The following is a 21703-nucleotide window of genomic DNA, read 5'->3' on the forward strand; positions in this document are numbered from 1 at the left end:
ATCCTGAGAGTTGGCCTGACCCCACAAGGCAACAGAATGATTTATTTACTTTGTAAGAGCTTAGCAGAGCACTGAAGATTTCACATCACATTTTTCTATCCCAGTTTATGACCGTGTCTGACACTTTTTTATCCGTGTAGAGCTTCAGGATAGACAATGTTGCATGTTTTGCCATCTGGTGCCAAGATGAAAAGGTTTTTGCCATTGCCAACTCTAGAACAACCAACATAGAGTTGGCCATGAGAAAAGCATGGGCTTCGCAGGCTGAGGCCAACAACTTTGAGTGATTGTCCCTGTGCCTTGTTGATGCTCATGGCAAAAGTGAGGTGGATCAGGAACTGGAGCCATTTAAATTGAAATGGCAGGTCAGAGGGAATGATTGGAATGTGTAGAATGAAGACATCCTGTCCTGCTGCATGGCCAGTCATGATGGTGGCTTCAATGACATGTGGCCTGAGCTTCTTGACAGCCAATCGTGTTTCATTGCAGAGTGCTGGTGGGTCCAGATTCCTGAGAAGAATGATGGCTGCACCAATCTTGAGCTCCAGATTGTGTGAAGGCACAATGGTGGTTCGATTGACGGTTCCACAGGGACCATGCATCATCTGTGTTTTGACAGTGCTGAACAGAAGTGGCTCAGTTTCTGGATCTGGAAGTTCAGCACTGATGATGTCATCCACTCTGTGGACATGAAGTTCATCCTGAAGCCACAGCAGAATGTGGGCATGTGGCAGGCCACACTTTTGCCGCTCAATTGTGTACATGTAGCACTGAATGGCTCCAAAAATCTTTCCCTTGTTGATGAGATTCATTAATGCCGTCACTTTTCTCAGAATACTCTTGCCAGCAAATCATGCTGATCCTGTGGTTTTTGGCATCAGTTCATTAGTCACTTCCACCCAAGCTGGGTTGCAGGTGAAGGTAATGAAGGGATCAGGGCAGCCATAGTTTTGCACATATGTCATGGCATCCTGAGTGCGCTCATGCATGTAGTGAGGCCCACCTGTGAAACTGGAAGGCAAGATGATCAATTGGCCAACATTGTTCATGGCATCCCTGAGGTGAACATAGTTTTCAACTCTGAGTTTCTTTTGGTTCATTCAAATGAATCTCAACCTTTCTGCTTCAATTTTGGCACACATGTCTACAGCAAATTGGTGGAAGAGATCTTTGCATCTCAAGATATGATTGAAACTTCTAGCTCATAGCATCATCCTGTAAGCACAGAAGTCCATGGCAGAAATCTTCTTTTGAGTTGGCAGCCCCCTTGCTGGGTTTGTTTGTCGCAGTTCAAAATGGTAGCCATCATCACCCTGCCAGAAAATTAGTAGATACTGAAGTGCATCATATGATCATTGTGTCTCAGCAGTTCTCTGGAGGGAGTTGTTCCTGAGTTGCAGGCACAATGTCTTGATTGCCATGTTGTTCACCAGCCAGAATGACAGCCACTTCTGATGTTGTGGGTGCATTGAAGCGCCGCTCATGCTCACCAGCTAGAATTTTGTCTGCATGAATGACAACATTATACTCGGGGGTCATCTTCTCCATGGCACACTTGAAATTTTAAACATAGTTGTTTTCCTTGTGGAGCATGTCTTGCAACTGCAACACTACCTGCAGGTTGGTTTGAATGACACTGTTGCAACGCTGTTCAGCCTGCTTTGTATTGTCACCCATGAAGTAGATCTGCAGGAATTTGGGCTCTTCATTTGGAAGTGACATCAGACTGCCAATCTGATGATAAACCTGGCCATGTACTTTAAATGTGGGCATGTAGCCAGATTATCTGATGAGGTCTTTTGTGGTGCCAAAAGATGTCATTTGGAAGCATGAGTTGTATCTTCTAATGTTGCTTTGGAAATGATGTGCATCTGGAGTGTTGCCTATCAACAATGTATGAAGGGGCTCAGGAGGATCATTCATTTGGGGCAGTTGAACCTTGCCACTGTTGTAGCATATCCCTGGAGCTTCTCCTTTCCATCTCATTGTAAAGCAGTGGCTGCAAGAAGTCGCCACTGAGCCAATTGCAACTAATGGATCAGAACCGTAATCCAAGGCTGGATTGTAGAAGAATGCAGAGTTTTCTTTTCCCCTCCAGGGCTGGTTCCTGGCTGCAGCCATTGCTGCTCTGTTTGCAACTTGGTGTGCAGGAGTTTCAGTTGCTCTGGATGCAGCCATTGCTTCTCTGTTTGTCATCTTGCAACTTGCTGCTCTGGAGTCTCAGCTGCTCTGGCTGCAGCTTTTGCAACTCAATTTTTGGCAAGTTTGCTTCTTGTAGATTGCCTTATAGGGAATGCCTCTCACAACCCCTAATCAGTCCCTGAAAAGGTCCAGTATGGTTTTCTCCCTGGACCTTCCTTAGGCCCTCACTCCACCTGTGGGTGCTCCCAGGTCCTGTTAACCAGTCCCAACCACAGTCCTTAGCAGAATACTCCTAAATGTGGAGCCTTCTGTAGCTGTACCAGTTGACCTTGGCCAGGAGCTTTAAGCTTTGCTAAAGAGTGTTTTGCACATACACATTTATTCTGCTTCCTGGGGCTGACCTGTCATAGGGGGTTATACAGTATAGATCAAAAAATTGACAAAATTTTTTTTGAGCCAAATAAAAAAAATAGAACCCAGGTGCATACCCCCAGGGTCACCTTAGTATGCATGCAACGTTTCAGGTGCAGAGTAGGTTTTGTTCACCACACTTAAGTTCTTGGTCTGTGGGGTACGGAGGTGAGTGTTTCCAAGGTAGATCAGCATGGTAGTATCTGTAGTTGGTGTTCCTGGTGTTCTCTTCTTAGAGTTACCCTGGCATCCATAAAGCTTCTATCTTTAACATTGTCATTGGAGCGGTACAACCCAGCCTGTTTCTGTGCCTGTACTAGCTTAGAGTTGGTTCTGTAAGACTTTGCTTTTTAAAGACCAGGGGGTAGAGCTGCTAATAAAATCATCCACAATAGTAGAAGAAACTTATTCATAAATGGAAAGACTACCCAGGCAGGTCTCCTTGACTTCATGTGTGGCAACAAGAGATGGAGTTAAAAGGACGTCAGTGCTTCAGTGTATTGAAATAATTTCAAAGGAAATGAAGACATATGCTTAACTGAAGCAGTGGGCCTTCAATTTTAGAATGATCTTTGATGAAATATGGCCAATCCCAGTCCCATTAAAGTCAAAGTCAATGACAATATTCCCACTCCGTTCAGTGGAAACAGAAGTTTGTCCCTGGTCATTTCCTAACTCTTAAAAAAACTAAATCTATTTAAGCTCCAGATATGACAACCTTCTGTTTGTGATGGTTTTTCATAGAAGAGATTCCTGTAATAATAAGAGCTGACTTGGGTATTTCCATTTTAGCAAAAGTACTAGACACAGGCTACATAGCTCAAATTGTGCTTAAGTCATTAAAAAAACAGGATACCACACCCAGTTCATAAAGCAAGGATTCTTAATGAAGCCACTCTTTTAGGAACATAAAATGGTTTCACAGTGAATAGTGGTTGTTAGAAAGCACAGTCTGGAGACAGATTTATGGCTGCAAAACTATATACAATATTTTCAGAATATGAATGTAGCGAACAGGGTTTCTAGAAATAAAGAAAGCTCCAAGTGGTAAAAGAGCTGTTTGCAAATTTAGGTCAAAAAGTTTTGTTAAAGTTAGAACAGCAAAGTTAGAACAGGCATGCAGTACTGCTCTGTCACTGAAATGATGGGCCAAGATGCTGAATGATAGCAGTCCACATTAGTTTGAACAGGTGATACATTACGAAGTGCATAACAGAGTTCCCTTCTAGTGTTTTATAAACATACAGCCTGGTGGCAAACTAATCCAGCATGATGATGTGATAAAGAGTTAATTGAAAAGGTAATAGATGTAGAAGCACTTGAGAAAGTTAGCCTTGTAAATACTGCTTATACAAGTGCTTCCTGCAAAGATGTCACTTGTTCTTCAGCACAGCTTCTTGAAGCTGCTCCCTTCTATTTTTTTTTTGGTGAGCTTTTAATGTTCTCATGCATTTCCCCAGCCAAAGTATAGATTAAAGTAATTTTAGTACTGTAATTTGAGGGATGCCATAACATTAAATTATACCCACTTAAATAATTACATCTCTTTAGCTACAAATGATAAAATAAACGTATCATGTTTAGTGTGTGCACTTTGCATGCATTCATACAGCAGTTTACACACAGTGATATTCCCAAAGTAAGGGAAGTGGGGGGAGGAAAACATTTTGAAAATCTTTGCTATTATGCTAACATATTTGATTGTGGGAAACAATAGTTTAAATGGGCCAAAGGTTATGGTAGGAAAATAAATTAAATCAAATGGGAATAAGCTATTGCTAGGAGGACAAATTTCAACCAGTGTACCCTTCATTCTCAGTCTTAACCCCGATTAAATATTAAAAGGAATATGAATGATAAATGATATCTTCTGTTGGCTTCATAAGGTTTTTTATACATTGTTGCCCTTTTGGGGCACATAAGACTTCTCTCATGCAACTTATTTTTAGCATCATTATTCATTTGCCTGAACTATGACAGATACTGAAAATGTGTGTGGTGAGGGGAGAAGCAGATGGCTTGGTAGTATTTAAAATAGGAGAAAAACTTAACAGATAAAACATTTAGATCAGACGATAATCCTGGGCTCCACCTTGTGCTATGGCAACCCATGGAGAGAAGGTGTTACAGGTCTTCTTATCTCCACACAGGCTGCATCTACATGAGATACTGACTGCACAGCAGTCAGACTATTGAGCAGTAGTGGTGCATGGCAGAAACCATGATGCAGTGCTGCTGTGCAGTAGTCTCGGGGTAGCCGTACTTACGTAAGTACAAAATGACTGTGTAGTTAATGACTGCACAGTCAGCATCTCGTGTAGACAGCGGTCACAGGATATGAGTTGTTAACACACACCCTATACCTCAAAACCTTGGCTCCTAGTTTCAGCTCATGTTTTTATTTCTGGATGTCTCTAGTTCTATCCTAATGTGTTAGCCATGACATTATTAATTGTTAACGCCCATCATTTCAGAGGCATCTACCTCTTCTTTCCCCATGCTCAAGAAGATGCTTCCTTCAGTAGCTGCTCCTCAGCTCTTTGGCAAAAGAAGAGAGGAGTGAAGTGTGGTAACCCTTTGGTCACCAGGAAGTACACGCACACTGTGTTACAGAGCAACATCAAAGATATATTACAGTAATTGGGTCCACATCTAAATTTGGATCAAACCAAGGCAAAGTATAAGTGTTAATCGTAGTATTCTTCTCTGGCTATTGCAGGGCTAGGCATAATACTAAAATTTGAACAGAGATCCGAATCAACATATACATTTCCCCAAAGCTCCAGGAGGGCAAATAAGCACCCAAGTAAAAAAATGTAGATCCTCAATATATCTTCCACCATGGCTACCTAATCCTGGCAAGGCCTATATCTATAAGCATCTACATTTTCACCAGTAAGGTGGACATTCAGAAATCTGCTTGTAAACATGCCCAGGACTGCCTCAGCCTGGACAATGCTGAGCAACTAAATACCAACTCACATCTGAGCCCCATTGGGATCCATCAATTAGGCATTCTTCTGCCTCCATCACTTACAGCTACCAGATAATAACATGCACAAAGCACAGCTGAAAGAAACAATCTCTGCCTTTTATCCAGTAGCTCAGTGGTTAAAGGACTCCCCTTAGAAACTGGGAGACAGATGAAGCTGTGGCAAATTTTAAGCTATATCTTGCAGGTAAATACTCTAACTTGGAGTCTTCAAATTAGCATTAACTGGGGAGTTCTTAGCCCTTCCTGCTAAAGATATTCTCCTCAAGCCTAATTCAGGATGTGTTGAGGGTGTGAAAGTGTGACTATCACCCAGTGATTAGGGCATCCACCTAGGAGAGCAAGGGTCTGTGCTAATCAATGTTTAAATATTAATAGCAGCTGTGCAACTGGCAGGAATGGCAAATTCAGCAGCAACTAGAGGCAAAGGGAGTATATTCCTGTTTGGAAACCCCTTGTGTCAGTGTTTCCAAAACCACATTTTTCCAAGCTTTTCAGTTCACAGGAAATTTTTTAAAAAATGTGATCTTGTTCCAGATCTGAATGAAACAAAATTTGAAACATCAACATTTCCCATAAACAAAAAAATCCTGTTTTTTGGTCAGGTCTACCCAGTAGCCCAATGATTAGGCAACTCTTCAATATTAGAGACATTAGGTCCATTCCCTGCTCCATTCCAGTTCCTATGGAGATTTAAATCTGGGTCTCCCACAGATGAGAAGAATATTCATGTCACTGGTACTGAATGATGGGCACATGCTTCCAAAATGTCTTCTCACGAGCTGATGAAGAATGTCTTATATTCAAAAGCTTGTCTGATTTTATACCAACCATGCAGTTAGTCCAGTAAAAGACATCACCCCAAAATATTCCTTACATCTCTCATAATTTCTGAACCATCGTGACTACAACATCATTCTAACCACTTCTCCCCAGTGGTCATTTTTGTGGGGTTTGATTCAATAGATATACTCTGAACATACCAACATTAGGCATCCATCCAAGGTTTGCACGTAAGATAGGGACCTGAGCATTCAGTGTTCAGAACTTAATTTTCTATATGCATACCAGCAAAAATGTAAGTGTTGACAAAGTTAGACAGTAACTGATTGGTGGTTTTAAAATATCAATAGCACCTTAAGATTGGACTTCAGTATGTCAGTACTTTACTGAACTACCCCTGAACATTTTGTAGTTGATTCAATGATGGTGGCTATTCAATAAAAGGAAATCTAAGCATTTAAAATAAAGGATTTCACAATCCTTCAAATGATTTTGCAAGTTGGTAGAATGCCTTTCATCTGAGGACCTGAAAACAGTTTATAGAGATCAAGTAAGCCTTATTACCATGGATCCTGTTTTTTCTCTGATAAAAATTGCAACTTCTCTGACAAAAAATCCAAAGTTCATGATTAAAACAAAATACTACTCTATATATATAGGTGTCAAATGAACACAATGTTTTATTGATATAGTTACAGTTTTACAGAAATTTGGAAGCCTACCAGTGCCTCAATCACTATACTAAATTCTAAATACCTATAAATATTTATATTTGATTTTGGGCTTTTTTTCATAGAAAATCAGAGCTCCCCCTGCCCCCTTAGCTCACCAGGACACAGATCCAGGCCCCTCACTTCCCACCCACAACCCCCTGGGTCCTGCTGGTGCTCCTCACTCCCCACCCAGAGCCCCACAACCCTGCTGGTGCCCCTTGCTCCTTGCCCCACACCCACAGCCCCCACCCTCAGCACTGCCAGATGGGGCCCCAGGCTTCCAGGGCTAAGGGGCCAGGGACCATGGTCTGCAGCCCCCTGCCCCCCGCAGCAGCACCTGAGCCTCAGCTGCCACCCACAGGAGGTGGCGGGTGCTGCAGCAGAGCAGAGTGTGAAGCCCAGCTCCCCTTCCTATGCAGGTGGCATGGCTGGAGCAGAGCCCATGGTGGGGGTGGGTGCAGGCTGACAGATGCAGGCTCAGATGGGGGAGGCTGGCTCCCCATCTCCATGCACACTGCCGGGGGGGTGGGGAGGAGGGTCACGTGCCCCCCCTGATCTGTGTTTGGGGTGGGGGCAGGAACAGGTGCAGGCTGCCCACTGCAGGCTCGGGCTCCCTGCCTTGCTGCCCTCCCCCCAGGGCCTCCACAGCCCAGTGAATGGGACCTGGTGCAGCAAAGCAGGCCTGGATGGGAAGCCTCCTTGCTGCTGCAAAACCCATGCCACCCTGGCAAGGAACCCCCTGCCCACCTGGCATCAATGAGGGCACTCTGCACTACCTCTCTGCACCCCTGCTGCTGGTCAGGCAGGGGGCACCTCACCAAGGTAGCACAAGGCTTGCAGCAGCAAGGAGTTTTCCTGTCCAGTCCCTCTCTGCCCTACCATGCCAGGTCCCACTCACTGGGCTGCAGAGGCCCCAGGGGAAGGTAGCAGGGCAGCCTGAGCCTGCAGCAGCCAGCCCACCCCCATACTGCACACAGATCTGGGGGACACGAGCACCCCCTGGGAGAGCACACAGTGGGGGGGAGCCAACCCCACCCCTTCCGCAGCCCCGATCCACTTCCCACCAGGTCCCTGCAGCTGCACATTCCAGCCCCGGGGACCAAGCCCCACGAACTGCCCTAGCCTCACCCCCAAATCCAGCCCCAGCCCTGCCCAACTCCATCCCTCCCTCCCTCCCATGGGGGCCTTAATCCCCCCACCACAATTAACTGGGAGCTGCTGCCTCCCACTCCCCCTAGCCCCTTGCAGGCTGGCTCTCCGCTAGTCTGCAGACAGCTCTTTGCAAATGTGCAAAATCCATGTGTTTCTCTGTTAAAATTAAAAATCTGTCTTTCTCAGGTAAAAGGGGAAATACAAAGTTTTTTCCATGGGAAACAGAAAGCCCAGATCCCTGCTTCTTACAACTCTACTAAATGCAGTCAGTATTTCTATCTTACACATAGATCAACTAAGAAAGGGAGATTGATGAGTGGCTTCTCCAGTATCATAAAATTGTACTTGAAGAGAAGTAGCTGTTCCCTCAGGCTTTCTGGCTTCTGGTCCTCTGCTTTGAACACTCGGAAAACACCACTGCTGTGACTAACACATTTCTTAATCATCATTACTAAAATATTTAGAACTGTTCATTTCATGCAAAGCACTACTAATTTTATTTTCTGATATATATATATTATACAAACATCCATAGGATCTATGTAACTACTACTGCATTTTTCAGATCTCCTGCTGGTTTTGCATTGGCTTAAGCCAGTGTGAATCAGATCAGAATCAAGGATAAAATGCATGTCAGCCTACACAAGAGTTAAGTTTAGAACTAAAAGGATATTACACAAAAACATAAGTTACAAACCATGCTGCTATACAGGGGTTGATCTGGGTGTGTAGCGTGCAGAACAGTAGATGCACCCCCTTCTTCCTTTTGCCCCCAAAACCCACCAGCCACTTCCAGTTGACCCCCCATAGGAGAAGCAACCAGGGCCTTTTTTTTTTAAGTTGTCAAAGTGAATAAGAATTCCCCCTTTCTTTCCCCATCATGTTTAGCAGTGTGCCCACTCCCCTTCCTGCCAACCCCTGCCCACCACTGCTGCTGTGTCCAGCTGCCCTGAGGACAGAGGTGGGGAAGTGGAGAGGTGGTGGGAGGGGAAGCTCCATTGATGCTTCTACCCACTCCAGCCAGCCAGGCTCCATGTGGAGGCAGGAACAATCAGGGACAGCAGCAGCAAGTGGATCCTTCCTTCCTGACCAGTCCCCCCAAGAATAGGAATAGATCAAGAATAGGCAGAGGAAGTGGGCAGGGGAGGGGAGAGAATATGCAGCTGAGCACAGAGGGGAAGGGAAGGGGGGAGAAGATTTTTACTTGCCTGAGGAACTTAAGAAAGGTTCCCTGCTGCTGCTCCTGTGCTGTGAAGTGCCCCGTGTGGGGAAGAGAGGCTGGGTTTCAGGGTGCAGCCACCCCTGCAGTGCAGGTCACTGGTCCTGCACCTCCCTTTTTGAAATCCTGGATCCACCCATTCTTCTACATATCTTAAATCAGCCCCATACTAGCATGTTTCACATGCATGTTATATTCAGTTTAAAAGATAGGAAAGCAAGTATCAGCTGTATCAGCTCACTCACCCATGGAATTCTTGGATATCACTGACAGTAATTTTCACCCTGTTGTAGGAAGCCTGAAAACAATATAGGAAGGATGTACTATAGTCAGTTTGATATGGTATAGAATAAATGTCATGATCATTTGATCAATATGCCTGTTCATTACTTAAGTGTGGCCTAAAACATATTTAAAACAGCGACTTTTGAATCTCAGCCTGAAGTATACTTTCCCAACTGTTTGTGACCACAGTTCCCATTTCCATTAGCTGCTTTCCTAAAAAGCATGGTGAGTTGATAGGTCAGGTTTGCAGCCTTTTTTCCATGCCTACTAAAGCCTTCATCCCCCCCGAGTCGCAGAGATTGCAGATCAGCTTGTCAAGAGGTATCATCTGATTGGATATCAAACCAAGCCTCCTTCAGGGCTACCAATTAGATATTCACATCCTCTTTAATTCCCTCTTTAACTCTCATGATTTTTTACAAGTTTTGTTTTGTTTTTTAAACTCCAGCTCCTGGGCTCACATTAGTAGGCAAGAAGCTCAGTTGTCATTTCAAAAGCCTCATGTCTACGAAAACTGCTTGAAAAATTGAACTGCACAAGAAGCTCAACCCAGAAGGACTCCCCAATTTTTGTTGAAACAAATATCATATATTTAAAGTAAATTCTATGAATCTGGGGACTGACTTAAAATGTTAGGGGTTTGTAACACCTGTGCAGCATATTTGTGGGGAAGCAGGATTAGCGGCTCTGTGGGGAATATTCCCATTTGCCCATAATGGAGGATAGCAGGACAAGGGAACTAAGGCAGGAACAGCAATGCTGTCTATTGAGGAGTCAAGTTCATATTTACACTTAGAATGACACCGCAAGGCAATTTCCTTCCAAAAGCCCTGGTAACCTGGTGGGAGACTTGAACAGCTTTTATTAAACTCTAATGCAGTATTTACTGATATTTGCTTGTGCTTCACAATCTAAATTTAAGCCACACCAATTTACTCATCTAATATGCAAAAGGAATATTTAATTTGTTTGTTTTTAATTCATTTGCATTTGATTCATTTGTTCTTGTGTTTTGCATACAAGCCCAAATAACCCTCTTTGGTTTTCCTGGAGGTAGTAAGAAAAAAAAACCCAGGAAAACTACAGGATATGATTCATAAAAATCCCACGTCTTCTCTATATGCTCTAACCTTCTTCTTCAAAAATGTTTTTGTTCTTTAGTAATGTTCCAGTTAGCAGTTGGCCACCACAGAGAACTAGAGGCTTTGAAAGGGGGAGCTAAAATTAGAAAATGAGGAGCAGTCAGCATCTAAAGACACAAGCAAGCTATACTCCTTGTTCAATGCAATGTACTGGAGAAGAAAATTAGTCTCTTGGACCGGTGAGTTGTAGGATAAGGCTTTAGGAGTTCAACTCAGCTGATTCCTTAATCAGTTGCAAACTAACTGCATGGTATTGGACAAGTAACTTAATTCATTGAGTTTTCCATCTGTAACAATAGAAGCAAAATTGTCTCCCATATGGTTATTGTGAGGATACAATCTACTTTGTGATTCAGTTGTGCCAAATGAGAAGGCTCTATTTGACTTCTGATATGCTTGTTCTGCTGTGCAAAGGCAAAGCACAAGGACTCTGAACCTCAGCAACTCCTCCTGCTGCTAAGCACCTGGCAAGAGCTGGAGCACACTGACACAGTAATAAATCTGCCTCTAAACAGCAATAGGAAAAAAGGGGCATAAAGCAAGTGAGTGAGTGTGTGTGTGTGTGTGTGTGTGTGTGTGTGTGTGTGTGTGTGTGTGTGTGTGTGTGTGTGTGTGTGTGTGTGTGTGTGTGTGTGTGTGTGTGTGTGTGAGAGAGAGAGAGAGAGAGAGAGAGATATGCTAAGGGGTTAGGTATGGAGGAGGAGCATGGGTCCTGGAATTCCATCCCAAGGGCCAAATTCCACCTTGCTTTACACCTTGGCAATTCCACTGAATCAACACATCACCGTCAATGGTATCAAAGAGGTAGGTGTTAATAACAGTGTTTCAATATTTCTATTCCTGAAATGTTGTGAAAGGGGAAGAGAGTTTGCTTATCCCACTTATTTTTATGTCCATTCCTACTGCCAACTGGGCTTGTGAGGTGTGGGTTTTTTCACCTTGCCCTGTCTAGAAGCTTGCTAGATGTGCACAGGGTTAGACACTATGCAACTTCCCCATGCTTGTCATAACTGGATTCCCTTAAACAAAGATTAAAACTGTTCTAAGGACAAAGGAAGATATTTTTCGTTAATTAAAACACATTTTCAAAATGTGTTGTTATTGTTTTTACACCATGATAGCACTTAGGAACCTCAGTCATTAACTGCTCCCCAGACAGAAAACTAAGACAGTTCCTGCCTCAAAGCATTTAAAAGGACCTAAAATGTAGACCAATGTCATAAATTGTCAGATAAAAGTTTAAGACATTCCCAATATAAAACAAGCTGGTATATTAAGAAATATATATACATATATTGAAGATCTGCCTGAGTGTAGTAGAGCCTCAGGTTATTTTGATGAAAGCACATCAATGGTGGCAGCTATCAACATGAGTCCAAAGGGTCAAACTTACATCTCTGGTGCCATAGCAAGGTATCTTATCCACTTTGCCACCACCAAGTTGCTGTATTTAGTGCTGCTGTAGCTGCTCATCATAATTTCTTGGGAACTTTTCAGTGACAGGAGATGAGGTAATCCATGATCCAAGAGGTGCATCTGCACATGCACTTTACTAAGGAGTAGACTAATTAGCTCTGCAGTAAAGCATCATAGTCTACATGTGCACTGGTATTAGGATGCAGTAAACTAATTATTTTCACTGTAGGATAGTACTCTTGGGGGCAGTACTATCTTATGGCGAAGTACTTCATTGCACCAAGATGTATGTGTAGATGCTGACTGCAGGCCTACCTTGCTCCCAGTGAGTCCAGCCAGCCAGAGGCCTTCTATACTCTGGCTCAAATTATTGCTTTCCCAGGTGCATGTGTAGATGCTGCACCCAGGAGCAGTTCTCCAGCGCAAACTGTTCTGGAGTTTATTGCATTGCATTAATTTCACATGTCAATGCACCCAAGGAGTTACAACCTGTGGCCAAACAGACAAGCTAATACCTTCACAAAACATCAGTACCCACACCCAGATCTTCCTCATGGTGGGTTAACCTTATCCTACTCTGTTTAATTAGGTTTAGACAAAATATGGCCCATTTTTATAGTAAAGCCATGTCTAAGGGAAAGCTGACACAAGACTCCCATGGCAGACAAGGTTCTTTGAGTAGACATATCTTTTATTAGACCAACTGAGTAGTTGGGGAAAGTTCTTAGCAAGCTTTTGGGAGCAATCACCCTTCAGGCATAGGGATTCTCTGCTGTTCCCAATAATTCCATGTCTTTTATTCCTCAAACCTCCTCGTGGCCTGTAGGAATGACAGAATCACTCATGCTGCCAAGGCCACATTGACAGGGAAGGAAAAATTTTTCTCCTTCTCTTAAAAAAACAAGGTGATCAGTTTAATATTTACAAAGCATTCAGAAATCTGATTTCTTCTCACTCCAACTGAGAAGGACAGTATGGCCAAGTTATCCCCTCACACAAGAACCAAGGTGCTAATCACCTCTTTCCCACCATTTCAAAGCAGTCAGTGGTTTGCCACTGCTTGGAAAAAATTGTCTCCATCAGAGGTCTCCAAGAAGAAAGGTAGGATATGGGAATAGAAACATGAAGGATCACATTCCCACCAATCTACAGGAGATCCCCAGAGGTGTCTTTATCCCACAAGCCTGCCCAAGCTTGCCCCACTTTGCAACTACGGGGACATTTCAGTGACAGGTTGACTTTAAAGCAGAACTGGTATCTGCCAGAAGCCTCTCAGAAATGTGTAATGCCAGCAGTAGTCTCAGAGGAGATGGTTTAATGCACAAAGTGCAGGTGAAAGTGCTAAAAGCACACGATGAATGCAATTTATCACACAGCTCTGTAGTTTATCACAGCAGTATCAACAGACAAAACAGAGGCAGGTAGATAGATTGGGTAGATCAGCCATTGAGGGCATTGAAGGCATAGAACATATTTTAATATATGTTTAATATATATATTTAATATATATGTTGCCTTGTAAATCACACTGCTACAAGTCTAAATGTTTGTGAACAATTAGATATTTAATGAGGCCAACTGGTCATGCTTTTTTCCACCTCAACATGGTAATTAAAAAATAAAGTAATTTAGGCTTGAGGAACTGGTTGAAGCTAAAAGTGTAGAGAAAGATCTCTTTTCTTCAAAGCTGACCCTTGAAATCGCCCTGTGTTTGTGCAGGCAGACTGAGATTTCCATGTGCAAGCTGGGTGATGATTATGTAGCCTACTAGCCATTTCAAATTTGTGAGCTCTAACAGGCTGCAAATTCAGGGGTTGCTTTTAGAGTTGCAATTAAAATGTATTCTGAGTAAGATTATTCCAATGTGTTCTGTATCCGGATGCGGTTGTACAGTAATGACCTCAGATACTGTGGTAGCACTTTAGCACACTATTTGAAGCTGTACTAATATTCTGTGCATTTCTCCCAAAAGAAACTAGGCACAGAAGTGGTTTCAAACCAGTGCATGTGCTAGTGCATAGTTTCAGGGGGGTGAGGACTGGGGCCGTGATATGGTCCGAACACTTCAGAACAATGAGCTAAATTAAGCACAGAATATGAGGCTAGTGTTTCAAACTCACCTCTTAGTTTCTTTGCCTTCTGTGGGTTTTGGTCTATCGTATAACATTACTTTTATGTTAACATTTGTGGTTCATTATTTTTATGCACTCAAGCTTCATGATACTCCACCCTTTATGGTTTAATAGCCAGATTCCTACGATTCAACCAGGGTGGCAAGTTCAGATGCTGAACTTGTATTTAAGCCAGATTTTTAATATAAAAAATGGAGCAGAGTATCACAGATGCTTATTTGAAATAGCTTTTATTCATACTAGGACAAGACTATAGCCAAATAATTATACAAAACACAAGACAAAGGGAATTTTTACAACTTGATTGAAGACTACTTCACGCCAGTCCAGTGCCTATATATCTATATCCAACAAATTTTTGGAACACAGTATTACTTAAAATTACTCATTGGATGCTTTCAGATACAAAAACATATCAGGAATAATAACAATTCACATGTTCCTCTTAGCAATATTAATATTGACCTTTTATTGTAGAAGAATGTTGCCCTTTTGGGTTGATCCCACTGACACCATACTCTTTAGAAACAGGTTTGGCATTGTATGTTTTTCTCAGCAGCTGTAGCTTAATGAAGCTGGAAAGACAAATTATAGATAAACCTTTAGTGCACAGAGAACAACAGACTGTTTTCATTATAGAAACAGGTAGCAAACATCAATTTGAAATAAAAATAGATATTTCAACTCTGCATCCCTATAGAAAGAGGCATTGGTGAGACCCATAGCATCAAGTTTGTGCTAAAAGTTTGAAGCATGATTGTACTAGGTGTTGCTTTTTGCTTTTCTATTGTATTATTTATTTTAACAGGTAGTTTAAAATTACTATAAATAGAGTAGCAAACAGGGATGGATGAAAAGAGTTTCCTCAGTCAGTCAGTCAGTCAGTCAGTCAGTCAGTCAGTCAGTCAGTCAGTCAGTCACACCTTATGATTACAGGACTTTATCCAAAGCCCATTAAAAGATTCTGATATGTGTCAGTGTGCTTTTGCCCATATTTCTACTGAAGGCAGAAATGGCATTTCATATTAGAAATGAGTCCAGACTGCTGAATTCAGATCTGAATCTGGAACTGATTTTTTCAAAATTCAAGCATGTTTGATCCCAAAGTAGCTTGATTTCTGCTTCACAGATCTCATCTAACAGCCAATGAAGGGTAGTTACTGAATCAGGTATCATACAAGTCTGCTATTGAAGAGGTGCCCATAGCCACTGGATAATCAGAAATACCACTGGGAGTACTTTAAATTAAGGGAAAGCATTTAGAGATTTTAGTAAGGAATCACTTCTCACAGCCTTGGAGGAAAAACCTGTCCTGGCTTTTAGTCAGCCCCCATCTCAAACAACATCTCTCCAGCAACTCTCCAGACTACCTAACTCCTGTTCTCACCAGGCCACTAAGTTTTGCAGCAGATCCAGCCAGCTGTGTCCCTTTATCAGTGCAGACCACAATGTCATTAGAACAAACCACATGGACTATAACATCCAGGGTTCATTCACTAACTCTTCTTTCAATATCATGCCATCACCAGTTTACAGTGCCCCTCTTCTGGACAGACAGGGCAACCCCTATGTGACTGAATGGATACTGGTTTGACATCAGTTCCAGAAAGATATTAAAGCCTGTGACAGAGCTCCCGAATCTCTCAAGATATTCCCTAACTGGCCACTGAGCAACTTTCCTTAAACACCAAAACTTTAAAAACCAACTCAAATGGGAAATTCTTGAAAAAGAAATTATCCACAGACTGGATTGTTTTAAATATGGGCTCAACAGAGACTCTAGAGTCTTATCCCACTACTTGGACTAACTTTCATAACCCCCATGTCCTTCAATGGGTTAACTGCTTTATTAAGGCCCTTTTGTTCTCTTCCACCCACCTTTCTCCCTCTCAGCAGTGCCCCTTTTCCTACCTTTGGTATTGTATTTATTCCTCTCTCTTTAGTACCCCTGTACTCTGCAAATCCATTCATAGTGTCTGATGAAGTAGGCTTTAGCCTATGAAAGCTCACGCTTTTCTAAATAAGTTAGTCTATACGATGCCACCCTACCCTGCCTTCTGCCTCACTGAATATAGTGTCAGTCCTCTTGGATTTACGATTTATGGGTCTCTGCACCCTACGCACACAACATGTACTTCCAGTACTATACCTCTTGACCCATAGTTTAATGATTAAAATCCAAAAATGAAACCTGTGCACCTTCAGATGCAGAACAATCTATATGTCACTATAAATTGTCCCAGAATGCTGAGCTACAGAACACATCACTATAAGGAGGGGCTGGGTAGTATGTACAACGTATGCCATACTTACTGGAAAGCTCTTTTTGTATTTAGCTCTTTTCTTGTGATATATAACTTATTGGAGCCTAAAGCTGGTAGCAAGCTGCCATGGAACAAAATTCCTTTTAGGACTAAATGAAAATATTATATTGCTAGGACCAAAATGGGTAATTTTTGAGGTTACAGAGGAATGTCAGTTTCAAAGTCACAATTTCTTTTTTTGACAATCAGCAGACAGGCAGCTAAATCTTACTAATAAAATACTGATTCCAGTTTGGATCTGTTACAAACTAAGCATTTAATTGCTGCTAGAAGTGACAGAGATAGGCCATTTTCATTCCTACACAAAGTACAGAGACATCTGCCAGAACGGGCAGCTTTTTTAAAAACTAAAATTATAGTTAAAATACAAAACAAAATGAATAAAATGAAAAACTAGGAGCTTAAGTAATAATTAAATAGCAACCCACTTCCAAGTTTTGGATAAAAAGCAGGTAGCACAGGCTCTGTTTAAGAGAAATTCTTTCCCAGCAGGTTTTCCTTATGTACCCATTCACTTAGACTTCCATATGGAGTCTGTAAAAAACAACCCCCCCCCCAAAAAAAAACAAAACCCCCAAAAACTTAGTGGTTCAAGGCTCTATGGGTGACCTTTTAAAATAAAACAACTGTGTACTGTTACAGATTTTTTGGAAAGGCCACTATAGCAAAAGCTTCCATTTCCCCTACAACGCTCATGTTAGAAAGTATCTCCCCTAAAGGCTTTTGTATCTTGGATAAGATGTATGACTATACCAGTTACATTTTAAGGTGCATTGTATCTAGCTATACCTATACATAATAGAAATTTGGGGCGGGTTGGGGGGGAGGAAGTGAGGAGGAATTTTCTAAGGGGGAAAATGACAGTTACTGTGTAGGTGCCACTGCAAGTCAAAATGAAGTTAAATATCTTATTACCCTTATTGCCTCTTCCCCTTGGTTCCCTATTCCAGACAGATCGCCCTGAGAGAGTCTTTCTGTCTGTCTACACAAACGAGTCAGCCTCCACATTCTTGGTATCTACACTACCTCCGGCATTGGCTGCAGCAAAACCATTCTAATATTTCATCTCCAGCTTCTGAAAGAGCCTGAACTCAGACAAGATATTATATAAAATATAAGATACTCTAGCCAGAGAGTAATTTTGCCACCTTGTTCAGCTAGCTGTTTTGCTGATTTTTTTTGCAATATAAAGAAAAAGTCATCTTTGCTTACATAAGTGTTGTATATATATTCTCTATTTATTTTGTTAGCTTTCTGGGAGACAGGTTAGTGGATTTTTGGGATTCCTTGGCCTGGAGTTAGTTATTTCACTTTCACTGGAAGGAAAATTAGGGAGGTACATAATTCAGCAAAGGACTAATCCTGAAATCCTTACACTGGTAGAATTCCCATTAATTTTGATGACTTTCATAGGAATATTGCATGAGGAGGAATCAGAGAATCATACCCCTAATAACAACACTTTATAGTATACTATAACAAATTAGTACACATGAAGTGCCTACATGCGTGGTCTGAAAATGAGCCACAGAATATACTGGGCTACAAGGAGCTGTGAAAGGTCACCATTCACCAATGGTTCTACACCACTCCAGACAGAAGCATTTAATAAAGAAAAGCAAGCTTATGCGCATACTCCCTGATAGCCTCTCTATCTGTTTTCCAAAGCTGGAATTTCTAATCTGTATTTTCTACCAACCCTTCCATCTGAAGCAAGAATTTGCTGCCAACAGGAATGGCTGGCTGGGGATGAGCTGAGGAACCTGTGATTCTACCCCAAACCTGCTTATTATGTTTATGTTCATGTTCCATGGTGTAGCTATTTAAGCCCAGTTCTTCAAAAGCAACCTGACTTAAGTGTCTTAATGTTTTAATGGACAAATTGAGATACCTGAACCAGATTTGGAGAGGTTCAAATCACATCTAAGTCCAGCTGAAGTCCAAAGGAAGAACCAGCTGTTTCTCTGAAATAAGTTCCTACATGTCTGAACTTGGATATTGAGAAATTGTCTTAGCTGTAATCAAACATTTATAAGGATATGTGCGGGTTACTGACCACCAGACAAAATCAGTGCTGAAATGGAAGAGATTCTAAGAGCAATCCACAGGGAGCTATGGTTGGTAATTAAAAAAAAAAAAAATCAGAAGAAAGCAGTAGCAACTGAACCTGCCCTCTCAAAAAAGCCCTGGTTAAGAGGAACTACTGATATTCTCCCTATCACCTTCAGTCACTTCCCAAAGAGTCCTGTTACATCTTTTAATGATACAGTCAAAAAATAATGGTACTCTGAACTTAAAATATAGGGCCCTATCCACCTTCCATTGACTCAATGAGAATTTTGCTCTTGACTTCAGAGGCAACAAGAGCAGGAGTACAATCTCATGTGCAATTTCTCTGCCCGTTTGTTTATCTAAACAACTGTTTACAGTCTCCTACAGAGATGTGTGTCTGTGCAAATGCATGAAAGTGACTGACTTTATAATGTGAGTTATTCCAAATTCTCTTGGAGTAACCAAATCCAGTAACAAAAGACTTAGATGATGCATGAGCGTTATACCCCCTCCCCCTTAAATACAGAATTAAATAAGTAAAGTTAAATAAGTTTTCAAATTTCAACTCGTACTCATTTTTATATAGGTTAGAAAAAGACACACCGATTTTGCATTAGTGAGATCATTTTTAACCTCCCTGACTGTGTATCTAATTAAAATATTATAATACATTATTTCATACAATGAAAAACTTTTTAAATTACCCAACTGACAGCTGAAGTCCTTGGTTTCCTAGAAGTAATATTTCTTTGATTATGGCCAGAAAACTGCAGTAAGTGACAAGTAAAAATGCCATTGTGAGGTCCTGAGAAAGTACAGAATCAAAAATTATTTGCCTTTTTTATGCAAGTAGCCCCCTTGAAGGCAGTGGACCACATTAGCTTTGGCGTAATTCCACTGTGGGGAGCTACACCAGGAATGAATTTAGCCCGTTAGAACTATTTGCATTAGCTGAGCAGACATGATTTGCTTCATAAAATGTGGGTAGAATTTTATTTTATTTTTTAAACAGACAGTCTATCTGCATTTAATAGAATCCTTTCAAAATAAAAGCCTACTTCATGGTATGGGAAATTACATTCCTTTTCAGATTTCCTATTTCAAAGACTGCCTCAAAGTTCTAAGCTGTACTAGGGAGTTTTTGTGTAAGTCATAAAAGTCTTTAAAATTAAAATGGTAATCATAAACAAACCCAAATGCATGAAAAATCTAGACTGACTGCATAACAAAAGAGAATTATATAATTCTATTTGAGTGAAATCTTTCATCTTTGATTTACAGGTTTGAGTCCCCTTATAACTAAAACCATATTGTTCCATATCTTTCATATCATGGCCTTCCCCAAAATCTTGTTTTAATTAAGGTTTCTTTCAGATTTCTGAATAAAAAGCATGACAGTCTTCACTTATGGCTTTAATATATCCCTTTGAGTTTGGAAAATATATAAAAAAAATGAACATCCTTGCTTTCAAAAGCTAGACCAGCTATCAAATACTGTACTGCACATTAATGTAGGTAACACAGCTTCCAGGGTTCATTACATGGGAAAACTGTAAACAAAACCCAACCAACGAACCAAAAAAATCCTGGCTATATCAGAATTTGAGTTCATTTAAAATACTCTAAATAAATGTCTTTCTCCCTATTCCTTTCTCTGACAGTAAGGCAACATGTGTAATAGTTTAAGCATTCATTATCAGCTAAAGGCACAACTCCACCTTACATTTGGAACTATTAATTTAAATAGCTATAATGTCATTTTTCAAGAAAATCTTGTTACATTTGAAGGATCTAAAATAGAAATGGAACCCTTTGGAACATTTTCAGCAAACCAAATCCTGTGGGTCTGTATAACAAAAAAGAAATTTGCATTCATATGATGACCTACAAAATATACTCCCAACATACTACCGTACCACTGCAGAAACACCTGAGCTTCAAATAAGCTGCACACAGATACTTGAGTGTTCTCTTCTTCAAGTCAGAACACAGAAACATTTCAGAACAAACTAAAAACACATTTGAAAAGTCATCCATTTTTTCAGAGTCTCTGCTGCACATATGCTGAGAGCTACTGTCAACTACACAGAGTGCAGCAGTTTTTAAAAAGGCAGACGATTGCTCACTTCAGAGGATCTTGACTGTGTCGCTGCTGATACAAAATAATACATTAAACAGGGGTATCTTTCTACAAAAAAAGGGGTAAAATAAAGCACCACTAAGCTCAGTACTTTGAAGGTTTTAAAGTACAGGAAGGAATGCTTTCTTTGTACTGAAAATTCTCTCATCTTAAACATCTTTAATTGCTCCAAGCAAGGATTTAGTATAACTTTTTTTTTAATGGCACAGCATATGAACTATAGCCATAATTGCATTTTACTGATCATTGAAACAAATTCTATTAATAATTTAACATATTGAGAAAAAAAGTACCCCCATAAAGTGTTTCAGAAAGAATGATTTATGGAGGTTGCCCAGAATTTTGCTGGCTGTTGCAATTCTTGTGGCTGTCAATAATCTAGCATGTAGAATATTGTAACATTTTCTATTCCACAATTTATGTCAGTGAGCAGGTCACACAGCGTATTAAAAGCATGCTCTAGGCTCCTTCTCCCAAGCCTGGTTTACTGTAACTTTAGAATTGTAGTGGTTACATTTAAGGAATCTTTGGGGCTCTTTTAAGTCTATCCAAAGAACAAGTGAAGCTGCTGTTCAGAGTTTTGTGCCCAGTGTTTATGTTCCATCTGATCTGTGCCACCCAAGCAGCAGACAAGACATGTCTGAGGGTGCTTTGGGGGGATACACAATGATGTCACACACAGGAAATATCAGGGAGGACTTGGCACTTCACAAGGCTGGCTCTTCTTCCATGGGCTCGCCAGCAGCTCTGTAAAAATAAACAGGCAATCAGAATACGGCACAAGAGTACACAATGACATT

At 41.2% G+C, this 21703-nt stretch overlaps 1 protein-coding gene across 1 annotated transcript in view; it reads right to left on the bottom strand.

The window, feature by feature from the left end:
- Positions 1-14601: 14601 nt before the first annotated feature.
- The window catches only part of HDAC9 (histone deacetylase 9), a 657492-nt gene continuing 650390 nt past the window's right edge, over positions 14602-21703 (bottom strand). The window contains exon 26 of the mRNA XM_059728942.1: positions 14602-21650. Coding sequence (XP_059584925.1) covers positions 21611-21650 — 40 coding nt within the window. The 3' untranslated portion in view covers positions 14602-21610. The remainder of the gene's footprint in view (positions 21651-21703) is intronic.

This window comes from Alligator mississippiensis, chromosome 5 (genome assembly GCF_030867095.1).
Source record: "Alligator mississippiensis isolate rAllMis1 chromosome 5, rAllMis1, whole genome shotgun sequence".
Taxonomy (NCBI): domain Eukaryota; kingdom Metazoa; phylum Chordata; order Crocodylia; family Alligatoridae; genus Alligator; species Alligator mississippiensis.